The sequence below is a fragment of the Lipotes vexillifer genome, unplaced genomic scaffold (genome assembly GCF_000442215.2).
Source record: "Lipotes vexillifer unplaced genomic scaffold, Lipotes_vexillifer_v1.1 scaffold639, whole genome shotgun sequence".
NCBI classification, from domain to species: domain Eukaryota; kingdom Metazoa; phylum Chordata; class Mammalia; order Artiodactyla; family Lipotidae; genus Lipotes; species Lipotes vexillifer.
Window position 1 is genome coordinate 2,324,829 of NW_006786377.1, and position 13,549 is coordinate 2,338,377.

Here is a 13,549-nt window from a genome sequence, read left to right on the forward strand (position 1 = left end):
TCTTTCCCTTTACCAAGTGGATTTAAATACAATCTTGAAATTGAAAAACAAAGGAAATAAAACCCAAAAAAGATATTTCTAACAAGTCAAATTGGAAAACCTTGTGAATCATTTATTCACAGAAGATTCATAACTTAAACAGAGACTCACATCCCAGATGTTTAAGGAGGATACAGAAAGTAGTGTGGCGAGCCATATAAGTTATGTAACGTAGGCTAAGCCAAATAAGCTGTGAGACATTGGCTAGAACTCTGAGCCAAACTAAATAGGAGATGGTGAGAGAAGGAAAGGTGACCATCTTCAGAAACTCTGCAAAGATCCTTGGAATGACTAAGTTAAAAACAAATTGTGTTTAAAAATTTATAACCTGACTCTTTGGAGCTCAGCATATATTTTCTCACGGAAATAGTGGTTGAATGCTTTGACTTGTTCCATTTCTTTTTTTAATTTATTTAATTTATTTTTGGCTGTGTTGGGTCTTCGCTGCTGTGCGCGGGCTTTCTCTAGTTGTGGCAAGCAGGGGCTACGCTTTGTTGCGGTGCGCGGGCTTCTCACTGCGGTGGCTTCTCGTTGCGGAGCACGGGCTCTAGGCACACGGGCTTCAGTAGTTGTGGCATGTGGGCTCAGTAGTTGTGGCTCGCGGGCTCTAGAGCGCAGGCTCAGTAGTTGTGGCACACGGACTTAGTTGCTCCGCGGCATGTGGGATCTTTCTGGACGAGGGCTCGAACCCGTGTCCCCTGCATTGGCAGGCGGATTCTTAACCACTGCGCCACCAGGGAAGCCCGACTTGTTCCATTTTTGAGAAGGTAAAATAGTATAAGTTTTTTTTAGCACAGATGGGCCTGGTCAGTAAGAAAGATGATGGTGAAGCAGGCACGAGACAGGGAGTGGGAGGGACTGCATCGGCTGGAGAATCAGGCCCACCCCGCGCCCCCCGCCGACCCTTGTCAGTTACTGCTAGATCTTCCACTGGAGCGAAAGATGGTGGAAATCTGGATTTTGTGTCAAATGGCCATTTATTGTTGATAGTTTGTTCAAATCTTGAAAACACTATGTGGGTCAGCTCTTGAGTTGGATAGTTCTCTGGGCTGCCAGTTTACGGCAATGATTCGAGAAACAGTCGGCAATGCCGTTTCTAGTACAGTTCTGGGAAACCCTCCGCTGGACTAGCTGTTGACTGTCTCCTGTCTTCTCCTTCATGCCGCCTTCTCTTCCCACTCCAGCCTAAACTAAGCATGTCAGCTCTAGCAGCCCCAGCCAGAGTCACTCTGACATCCAACCGAATGCACTGGGATTTTGCTTAGCAAACTTCAGTAAGTTTGTCAGCTTTTGTAGGGTAGAGCCTGCCTGCCATGGCCTTACCTGATGCTTCTTTCCAGGATTCCTTTCTTTCAGCCAGCTTAATCTCATATCCTGCCAGCTCTTTTTAACTCCACGGAGCCTTAAAAGAACAACTAGTGCTGGCACTTCTAAACCTTAAGCACATAACTGATTCCTTTACTTTGTATGGATCCATATGTTTTTGGAAATTAACGTGTTCTTACCTTCATAATGAATACGGGAATCAGCATATCAGATATCTGCAACAGGAGGGTCCTGCATCCGTTTAGCTCACATTCAGTGACAATTTCAGCATACTTGTCTGACTTTTAATTTTTTCACTAATTGAATTAAAATCAATTAGACAATTGAATGTTTTGCTTATGAGTGGATATTTTACGGATTTTATGTTTTTCAGGTCCTCCATTTATTCTTCTGCTACTTTTTAAACCACACATTTGAACTGTGTAACAGATGGAAGAAAAAGCAAAGCAGAGTTAGGTCATCTCTTGAGAAAGAGCCAGGAGTTAGGTAACAAAAGTGGGAGGAAGGAAGAAATTTATGTACAACTTTTCTTGAATTTCATACTAGGAATGTAGCAGAAAGGGAAAGAATTTAGGAGCCAAGATGAGTAAATCCTAGGAATAAATTTTGATTTAGTGACTCATATACCTCTTTTGATACATATGGGCCAAAGCACCATATGTATCAAAGACAGTAGAATCACTAATGTTCTGATTAATAGACACTAAAATATAAAATTACGAACAAATGAAAATTCAGTTGTAAATTACTTGATAAACTTTTTAGCCTCCCATAAATTTTGATGGTTTAAACAAATCTGCATGTGCCGTAATAATAACTATTATCTAAAAAATGTTGAACATTTGTGCTAATCATGTTTCTGAGTAGTTGACATTCATCAGCTTGTTTAAACTTCACAACAACCCTATCAAGTAGGCATTATTGTTATTCTGATTTTTTTTTAATGAATCTGATTCTGTGCCTGAACTCTTAACACCTCTGCCGATAGCTTTTGAACTTCATTGACCGTATTCCATAGTGAGAAATTTATTTTACATTACAGTGTATATGTAGTGACCCGGTATACCTATATAGACATATATGTGACAGAAAATGTCATAAAATAAAATTTACCCTTACTATGAATTATGTACTCTAATATTTTCTGTTTTATTCTGTTTAGTTTATTTTTATTATTATTATTATTTGTTTTGCAGTACGCGGGCCTCTCACTGCTGTGGCCTCTCCCGTTGCAGAGCACAGGCTCTGGACGCGCAGGCCCAGCGGCCATGGCTCACGGGCCCAGCCACTCCACGCACGTGGGATCCTCCCGGACTGGGGCACAAGCCCGCACCCCTTGCGTTGGCAGGCGGACTCTCAACCACTGTGCCACCAGGGAATCCCCTAGTTTGTTATTTTTTTAAGCTGCTTTGGGCCGACTAAATTGATATCAGGACTCACTAACGGCTTGTGACCTACAGTTTGACAAAAACACTGTGTGCTGTACCATATGCTTACCATATGTATACTGTATAGCTACACACAATGTAAATGTGTGCATGTACACACAGGTAAGACTCCTAGTGCAGAAATCCAAAGCACTCACCAAACCTGGACACATTCTCAGATTCACAGAATTTTTAACCAGAGTACAATTAACTAGAGTAAAAATTTCTGTAATTCCTTAGTAGATTCAAAGTAATCTCTGCCTGTACATGGCTAGCGGCAAGTTATCAGATGACGTCAAATAATAATGCTGCTGTGGAAAAGAACCATGGAAACTCAAGGTTGGACAGGCTTTAACTAGCATCTCATCCAGGTGCCTTGTATGGTGCCTAAATCCTCTCTATTTTTTGATCAGTCTGTGCTTGAAGCACAACCAGCCGGTGTGGCTCCCTGTTCTGATAGCCCATTCCATCTCTTTGACTATTAAGAGAAAGTTCTTGCCATAGATTGAGCTGAAATCTACCTCCTTGTAACTTCTTTCTCTGCATCCTTCTCACATCCTTTGTCTGAACCGTTGAAATGTTTGGAGAAAACTCTCGAGTGCCAGCTTTGCAGCACGCCATCCTCCCTGTAAAGACAACCATCACGGGCACCTCTTGGTAACCCATCTCATTCTCCTCTCTCTGGCACAGGACCTGATGCGCTGTACTGCATTTGCAACCGCAGATGAATACCATCTTGGAAGTCTCTCTCAAGATCTGGCCTCCCATGGATATGTTGAAGTAACAAGCTTGCCTAGAGGTACATCTTCTTGAATCTGGGGCCAAGTATGTTAAAATGTATTAGAAAATAATTTTCCTATAATAACTGTTTTAAATATACATTTGTTTAGGTTTCATTTTCTCTTTTTTTAATAAATTTATTTATTTTTACTTTTGGCTGTGTTGGGTCTTCGTTGCTGCGCATGGGCTTTCTCTAGTTGCAGCAAGCAGGGGCTACTCTTCTTTGCGGTGCACGGGCTTCTCATTGTGGTGACTTCTCTTATTGCGGAGCACAGGCTCTAGGCACGTGGGCTTCAGTAGTTGTGGCACGTGGGCTCAGTAGTTGTGGCTCACAGGCTCTAGAGCACAGGCTCAGTAGCTGTGATGCACGGGCTTAGTTGCTCACGGCATGTGGGATCTTCCCGGACCAGGGCTCAAACCCGTGTCTCCTGCATTGGCAGGTGGGTTCTTAAACACTGAGCTACCAGGGAAGCCCCTCATTTTCTATTTGAAGGATTATATCATAAAAGTGGCGTTGAATCTCTTTATACAAATGACATACAAAGATAGGAAATTTAAAACATATTCACAGAGAACTTAGTTCGAAGATTAAAATCAGTATGGTTTATTCAGCTGTATTTATAGGATCACTCTTACTTGGGATGATCAAAGGCCATGACACTTCATTTCTGTCACGTTAAAAAGTTATTTTAGTTTTAAAGAAGAACCGTAAAATTGATAGAACTGTTGGGGAGAGCCTTTAAAGAAAAATTTACCAGTACAGTCCAACACTTTAAAACTAACAAAATTAGTTAAAAGATAAACTCAATGAATATTTTAAAAGAGAATTAAACTGAGAGGATTTTAGGATAGTGTGAGGAAGGCTTCTTGAGAAATCACCTGCTTTATGTTAAAAAAATGACTTGGAACACTTTGATGGAAGATTCATGAATTTACCTCCAAGTAGCAAAAAATAGTAGGTTGAAAACCTCTTTGCTACAGAGAAAATTCTTAAAAGAGTCACCGACCCTGTAAGAAACAATCGAAATGTCATTGTGCTTTCTCAGCCTTGATGATCTGAACCGACTGTTTGTACCATTTGGTGGCAAAAACCAAACATAATTGACTTAGAGAAACAGAGCTATGTCCAGGGCCTCTAAGAAGAAAAATTGCCCTGCGGTATTCTTGGCTGATTCCAGAGACTGTTGGCAGGGTGCCCCTGTGCATCACACACTTGGGGGCTTCTCGTACTACTCTCACCAGCCTGGATCTTTCCCACTTCATTTGTGGTGTTCTTGGCCATATGGGTGAGGCTTGCCCTCTATAGATGTAGAACTCAAGGAAGTGTGATTTCACCAAAGAAAAGGAGTTAGGAGTTGGTCTCTATCTGAATCCCCCATTCCCCAGCCTCTATCAGGAGCTCTGAAGCTTTGAGGATCCTAATTTTATGTTAAGAAATTATGTTGGTGGGAAAGAAAGATTCTTTTCGTGGCTGCACTTCTATGCAACAACTTTCTCCCCTAAAAGGACAGATTGTGGTAAAGAAATGAAAATAATCGGAAGTGAAACATCAAAAGATAGAATTAGAAAATGTTGAATTTCCAAATGATTCCGAGGTGCGGCTTTTCCAGTGTGTTTTTCTCCTGAGATCATCCCTCCCACCTCCTGCTTTGCAGTAGCAGTTTAATGAACAGTCTGTGAAACAAATCTTAAATACAAACACACGCATGGAAAACTATGCTCTGAGGATAAAGCAACTTCTAATTTGTGGGAAAAGGATTAAATATTTCTGTTTTCTGAAAAGGGTTATTTTGTATTTTGTTTTCTATTAAAATGTGTTTAGTTTCAAAAAAGAAATTATGTAAAAAAAAGAAATTATGTAACATTTTACATATTAGTATATTAATTGATAGACTAACATGTTATTTATAGTTTACATTATAGAATATTTATATACTTAAAATAAATACTACTAAACTAATATACAAAGTAACTGCTCACTGGTAAATGTATATGTATGTATTTAATATTTAAAATGTTAAAATATTTAAATAGTTACAGGTGACTGTCATGGTAGTTCTCATGACTAACTTTGAAATCAGATATGTTTTGAAATGGACTGTATCTTTGTTTCGGTATGTTTTCTATTTTCCACACTTTATACAATATAATTTAAAATTCAGTGGAAAGAGTAGTTTGAGAATATTAAAATTATATTATTGATAAAATGATATTTAAAGGAAGAGAATATATTAATGGCTCTTCAAATTTTATTTTAAATTACTTTTACAGAAGTTTAATTCTTTTTTCTTTTTTTTAATTGAACTATAGTTGATTTACAGTGTGTTAATTTCTGCTGTACAACAAAGTGATTCAGTTATACATATACATTCCTTTATATAGATACATTCTTTTTTATATTCTTTTCCATTATGGTTTATCACAGGATATTGGATATAGTTCCCTGTGCTATACAGTAGGGCTTTATTGTTTATCTGTTCTCTATGTAATAGTTTGCATCTGCTAACCCCAAACTCCCAGTCCATCCCTCCCCAACCCCCCCAAATTCTTGAACCTTAGTTATACTAAGACTTTAATAATTATCAGCTGGACTAGCGATTACTGAATCAAAATGGGCGTGAATGAGTTTTAAATAGCACTAATAATAGTGTCACAGGTTGTTGAATATTTTGTTCAAGTAATTTCTTATGGTCTTTGCATTTTCATATATTAAATACTTTCAGAAACCTTAGTAGAAAAATGGACAGTGTGTTGTAGAGCACTTCATGGTATATGAAGCGATAATCACAAATACTTTGTTAAAAGTTTATAGGTGACTTAAATCTTGTGTCACCTTGTGACATAGCTTTTTGCTCATTTATCACAGATGCAGCAAATATTTTGGTGATAGGTATGGAAAATTCTGCAAAAGAAGGTGATCCTGGAACAATATTCTTCTTCAGGTAAGACAAGAAAGCAACTCCACTGGAAGATGGGCTGTGGCCAGGTAATATGGTCCTTAAAGATGCAGGTGTACCTTCTCTCTTAACAGAAGATGTTTCAAAATTTATTTGTGATTTAAATATATTCTTTGGTTCTGATTTGAATAGGAGAGTTTGTCACTTTTAGGCATCTGCTGGTAAATCCTCTTATGAAATAAAGAATTTTCCCCCCTAGGGAAAAGATTAGGGATTTTTTAATTCATTTTGTTCTAAATTAACTTTAAGCATTATGTCATCTGTGTATCATATATGCAGGTTTTTTGCACCGCTCATAATTCATGACAGTAAAGGGTGCACTTAACACGTTATAAAAAGAGAGCATTGGGGGGCTTCCCTGGTGGCGCAGTGGTTGAGAGTCCGCCTGCTGATGCAGGGGACGCAGGTTTGTGCCCCGGCCCGGGAAGATCCCACATGCCGCGGAGCGGCTGGGCCCGTGAGCCATGGCCTCTGAGCCCACACGTCCGGAGCCTGTGCTCCGCAACGGGAGAGGCCACAACAGTGAGAGGCCCGCGTACCGAAAAAAAAAAAAAAAAAGAGAGAGCATTGGACAAAGCTAAGGTCAGGAACCACTGGTGGAAATAATGGTGCCCTGCAGAACGCAGGGATTTAGGGAACCGAGTGGACTCCCCACAGCTTCCCGCCTTCCTGAGAGCAAGAGACTGAAGGAAGCTCAGGCTGAGGTCATTAACAGAGGCCCATTCAGGTAACTTGGTGTGTACTTGCCTTTATTTGTAAATGTGGGTTTTCATTTACTAAGAATATGTAAGCATCTTATTTCCCATTCATCTTCAGTGCCCCTTATCAGGTGCATGCTGCCTGCCCCACTGTCTTTTCTTCCTTTTCCATCTTCGCCCTCTGAAGCTAAAGTTTTAGATCACCTTACCTCTCTAGAGACTTCAGACTGGGACCCTGATCCACATACATTTATTCCTTTTATTTAAAGGTTTTTTTTTTTTTTTAAGGTTGTTTTAATACCAGATACTCCAGAGTAGCTGAGTGGAAGTGGTAATGATAATAGAAACCATTTAAAATAATCTCATCCTCACAACATTTGAGGAAGATCTTTTATTCCCAAGGGTCAGAGGGATTAAGTGAATTACACACAGTCAAAGGACTAATAAGTGGCAGAACAGAAATACATGGAACATCCATAAGAATCCAGACTTTGATGAAGTTTCTGTGGTCTTAGTTCTTACAGTTGATGATAACTGGAAGCTCTGTCTTTGTTCCTGTGGATGCCTTACTTTCCTTGGACATAATCAAGCGTTCAACATTTAGTGCCAGTAGAAAAACACCCCTTTTGACTTGAGTAAGGAATTTGGATTTCTGAGGTCCTCCAGATCAGCATCATCCAGTAGAAATACAACGCAAGGCACAAATGCAAGCCGCGAATGTAATAATATATTTTCTTATAGCCGCATTTTTATTTTTTTTTATTTATTTTTTTTTTAATAATACACAATGTATTTATTTATTTATTTATGGCTGTGTTGGGTCTTCATTTCTGTGCATGGGCTTTTTCTCTAGTTGTGGCAAGTGGGGGTGACTCTTCATCGCGGTGCGCAGGCCTCTCACTATCGCGGCCTCTGTTGTTGCGGAGCACAGGCTCCAGATGCGCAGGCTCAGTAATTGTGGCTCACGGGCCCAGTTGCTCCGTGGCATGTGGGATTTTCCCAGACCAGGGCTCGAACCTGTGTTGTCTGCATTGGCAGGCAGATTCTCAACCACTGCGCCACCAGGGAAGCCCGCATTTTTAATTTAAAAAAAGATGAATTTAATTTTGACCAACACTAATAATAACATCATATATTGCCTGAAATTAATTTTACTGGTATATTTTATTTAAACTATTATCATTTCAGCATGTAATCAGTCAACAATTAGTGAGATTTACATTCTCCTTTTCATACTAAGTCTCCGAAACCCGGCATATATTTTCCACTTATAGCAGCTCTCAGTTTGGACCAGGCCTGTTTCAGGTGCCCGGTAGTCACATGTGGCTTGAGCGCCATACTGAGGAGTTCCTGGGATCTCTCATCTGCTTTGAGGTGCTTCTCTGAACCAGTGCTCTGGCTGTGGCCTTAAACACCTCCCAAATCCATATCCTGAGACCCCACCCTGGCCTTTTGCCACACTCACTGCTTGGTCTCCCTGCCTGTCTTCTCACCCCACCAGCAGTCTGTCTGTCTGTTTGTAGGCAGAGCAATTTTTCAGTGGGTAATTCTGATCACTGTACTGTCCTTAAAATTCTACAGAATGTGACCAAACGCCTTATCACAGCACGAAGTTCCTTCAGGCGTTGGCTCTTCCCCGCCTCTGACCTGAGTGCCCTCCACTTCCCCTCATCCGCAGCCGTTCAAACTACTGGCTCTTTATTCTGAGACGTTGCCTGCCCTCCTCACACCTTTTCCTGGAGCCTGGGGTATTTCCCCAAGGGTATTTCCTCGTTTTCTCATTTGGCTCTGCTAGTCCTTTAGGAACCGTGTCCCTCTGGTGTACATCCATCTAGATTCTGCGTAACTCTGTTACAGCATGGATCACACTATTATAATTGGTGGTCCGTGGATCAGTGTTCTCTGGATTGGGACTTCCTGGAGCAGAGGATCTAGACCATACTCATCTTTGCATCCCAGATGCTAAGCACAGACCCACACACATACTAAGCACATTGCTCAAGACGGTTTGAAGAATGGTAATGGGAACATCATATTTTTACCATTTATTGATTGATTGATTGATGGATGGATGGATGGCTGCGTTGGGTCTTCGTTGCTGCGCGCGGGCTTTCTCTAGTTGTGGCGAGCAGGGGCTACTCTTGGTTGCGGTGCGTGGGCTTCTCACTGCGGTGGCTTCCCTTGTTGCGGAGCATGGGCTCTAGGCACGCAGGCTTCAGTAGTTGTGGCACATGGGCTCAGTAGTTGTGGCTCGTGGGCTCTAGAGCGCAGGCTCAAAAGTTGTGGCACACAGACTTAGTTGCTCTGCGGCATGTGGGATCTTCCCGGACTAGGACTCGAACCCATGTCCCTTGCATTGGCAGGCAGATTCTTAACCACTGCGCCACCAGGGAAGCCCCTACCTTTGTTTCATTTCTACCCTTCCTTCCTCTGGTGTAATGACCCAGAGCTGTAACTCCTTTTTCTTTTATTTTTCTTTTTTTTATTTACTACCTAAAACAGCTTAACACATCAGACTTCAGAAATCAAAACAAGTTCCCTAACAGTTTTTAGACTTAAATTTTGTCAAAGGCAGACTTGGATTGTGAGGGCCTCCTGTGGCTTTGTTGCAGGTCTACTCTGAGCACTGTAGGGATGGCTGGCATTATTTCATAGGTGCCTTTACCATCTGAGGCTTTAATTTACCTCAGTCTCTTTATTCCACAGATATTAAAAGCATGACCCTTTATTCTTTTCTCATAGCAGAATCTGCCTAATGAGAGCTAATGAGACAGGTCTCAAAAATTTCCTTATTCTGATATCTGTACACCAGAATTGAATCAGGGTACTTCTGTGGTACGCAGTGGTTGGGAGTCCGCCTGCCAATGCAGGGGACACGGGTTCAAGCCCTGGTCCGGGAAGATCCCACATGCCGCAGAGCAGCTAAGCCCGTGTGCCACAACTACTGAGCCTGCGCTCTAGAGCCCGTGCTCCACAACAAGAGAAGCCACCGCAATGAGAAGCCCGCACACCGCAACGTTGAGTAGCCCCCGCTCACTGCAACTAGAGAAAGCCCTCACGCAGCAACAAAGACCCAGCGCAGCCGAAAAGAAATTAATTAATTTAAAAAAACAAAAAAGAATTGCATCAGGTATGAAAGAGTCTAGATACCTGAAGTTACATGGTTTTACAATAATAGTTATTTATTCTGCACACCACAGGAGAAATCCATGAATTTTTGAGGGGTCAGGTTTTTTATCGGAAATTCAAACAGTAGCTTTTGTTTATCATATCCATCCAGGGACCATCATGTCAAATCAATAATAAATCATTTTTTTAAAAATTGGCCTTCTAGATGCATTCTAGAAGCTACCTAAGCATGGCTTTATGTGTGGCCCTAAAGAATGTATTCCACCTTTAACTTAGTTTATTCTTTTAAATCAGGGAAGGAGCTGCTGTCTTCTGGAATGTGAAAGACAAAACTGTAAGTATAAATAAAGTGTGAAAGTATTAAAATTCAGTTTTCTGAGAATAAATTGTTAATTGGCACTTAGTAATCTGAGCAATTGGAAGATAAATTAACAGATAATCCTCAGTTTATTTGCTCTGCATTCTGTGATGTTGATTCTAGCACTGTCATCTTCCAAAATTTTCTTTTTGACTTAGAAGTTTCCTGCATTTTCCATTCTCTGAGCACACAATAATTCGTGGAAAATCAGAACAATCCTAGCTGCACTGCAGACAGAAGGAAATACACTTCTCATGTGATAACCTACAAAATGAATGATGTACACGCAGTTCACTGGAAGCTGGCTGCACTGAGTCTTATTTTAGATCAAGTTTTCTAGAACTTTTTAACTCACTGGAAATAATTTCTTCAATATCCCAATCGTGATTTGTTTAATACAGCCTTTTCAGAGGCAGTTTGGTAATACCTATCAAAGCTCTATATTTAACTCAGCAATTTTACATCTAGAAAGTTATCCAAAGGAAATAATCAGTTATATATAATGAATGATGTATAGAAATGTTCATCAACACATTATTTACAATAGCCAAAGTGAGAAATAACCAAAACACATAATAATAGGAAGTTTGTTAAATACATCCATAGCATGTATTTAGGATGTACATACTACAGCTCTTAAAAGTCACGTGGGAAGAAACCAATTCCTAAGGAATTGCCAGTGTATATGATAACAGTTAAATTAAAAGAGCAGGTTACAAAATATAACCAATATTAATACCAGAGCTGGTAAAAAAAATATGCCTCATACAAACCCAGTTTTACTGAAAGGAGATACACACATAGGGGGCAGGGGGAGGGAGACTGGGGAGCAGTTTCCTGGAGAAAAGGAAATATAAATGAGCAATAAATGTAAGAAAAATGTACAAATTGGCTATTTGAATTTGCAAAGATGTAAAAGGCTGACAATACCCAGTGTTTTTTAAGAATGCTCGCATTAAAAAAAAAAAAAAAGAATGCTCTCATAGGCATAGATGAAGAGAACAAACATATGGACACCAAGGGGGGAAAGAGGGGGCAGTGGGGTGAATGGGAGATTGGGATTGACATATATACACTGATATGTATAAAATAGATAACTAATAAGAACCTGCTATATAAAAAAAAAAATTAAATTCAAAAAAAAAAAGAATGCTCTCATAAATCTTTGGATTCTAAAGTTGGAAAAACTGTTTTGGAGAGTATTTTAGAAACATTTATCAAAATTATAAGTGTGGGGCTTCCCTGGTGGCGCAGCGGTTGAGAGTCCACCTGCCGATGCAGGGGACACGGGTTCGTGCCCCGGTCCGGGAAGATCCCACATGCCGCGGAGCGGCTGGGCCCGTGAGCCATGGCCGCTAAGCCTGCGCGTCCGGAGCCTGTGCTCCGCAATGGGAGAGGCCACAACAGTGAGAGGCCCGCGTACAGCAAAAAAAAAAAAAAAATTTTAAGTGTGCATGTCTTTTGTTCCAACAAATCCTAAAGAAATATTCCCCCAAGTCCTTGAAGATACACGCATAAGGCTGGCACATGTGACATCGTGATAGTAGAGAATAGAAAAAAAAAAACCCATGGATGGACATTTAGGACGGTTAAATCAATTATGGTTCCTCCATGAAGGAGAATAGCATTGAAAATGTTCATATGTACAGTATCATCCCATTTATATAAAAAGCAAACTAAATGTACATACATATACACATAGGGAAAAGTCTGGAAGGATATGCACCAAGTTTAATGGTGGTTACATTAGAGGATTAGAAATTCAGGAGACTGTACTGCTGAACTGAATGAATAAGCATTTTCAGAACTCTAATGGAAAACTGATGAACTCATTAAAGTGCTAACAAAAGATCAAGATGAAAAAGAAAATTAATTACATGGGACTGAGTGAACTGATGAGGATGATTATAATTTTTGTGACTTTCTGTTTAAATTAAAAAAAAAAATCCCACAAGGACTCAGAGGCAAAAAAATATACAAATCAATTTTCACTGCAAAGTGAAGGAGCTGTTACAGTGGAGGATTCCTGGACTGAATGTCAATATTATGACACAGTGTGAGTGTGTTTCGTGTTTGGTAATTGCAATCATTGTTGCTTTTGTTGTGGTCATCCAGTTACAATGCTTGGTGTCAGTTTATCTCTTGTAAAAATAAAATACAGTGTGTGTGTGTGTGTGAAAAAAAAAAAAAATTCAGGAGAACAGAGAGAGATAATCACTTTCTATGCCTCTGTGTTTAAATTTTTACAAGTGTGTTACTTAAACTTTTTGTTTTGAAGATTTAAAGAATACAAACCATAATGTTATTAGGGGTTTCCTTTGGGTCATGGGATAGTGGGAGGTTTTGTTTTCCTCCTTAAGCTTGTCTGTGTTTTCCAAATGTAAAAGCAAATGAATATATCGTTGCAATTAGTTTAGTATCACCATGGATTTGCTTTCTCCTTAAAACCTAAAGAACAGAAGAAATGTTATCAAATGTAATAAAAAAAATGTTACAAGCATTAACTCTGTAACATTATTTTGTACTGAGGGAGTCGGTTATAATTTCAGGTTAATCTTCCTTTTCTTCTAGATGAAGCATGTGATGCAAGTTCTTGAAAAACATGAAATTCACCCCTATGAAATTGCATTGGTGCACTGGGAGAATGAAGAGCTTAACTACTCAAAAACAGAGTAAGCAACTTTTTATCGAGTTTATGAAAAGGGTGCTTGGAATAACTAGGTACAGCAGTAGAGAAGATAAATTATTAATTTGGAGACTAGTTTTAAGAAAAAAGTTATTGGTACAAATACAGAGCTGAAACAATAAATATTAGTGGATAGATTTTTTTTTTTT

The 13,549-nt window shown here is 39.8% G+C and overlaps 1 protein-coding gene across 1 annotated transcript in view; it reads left to right on the plus strand.

The window, feature by feature from the left end:
* The window catches only part of RMND1 (required for meiotic nuclear division 1 homolog), a 39,361-nt gene that overhangs the window by 9,011 nt on the left and 16,801 nt on the right, over positions 1-13,549 (plus strand). The window contains exons 3-6 of the mRNA XM_007458746.1: positions 3,483-3,591; positions 6,439-6,514; positions 10,651-10,690; positions 13,286-13,386. Of these exons, the coding sequence (XP_007458808.1) occupies positions 3,483-3,591; positions 6,439-6,514; positions 10,651-10,690; positions 13,286-13,386 (326 nt within the window). The remainder of the gene's footprint in view (positions 1-3,482; positions 3,592-6,438; positions 6,515-10,650; positions 10,691-13,285; positions 13,387-13,549) is intronic.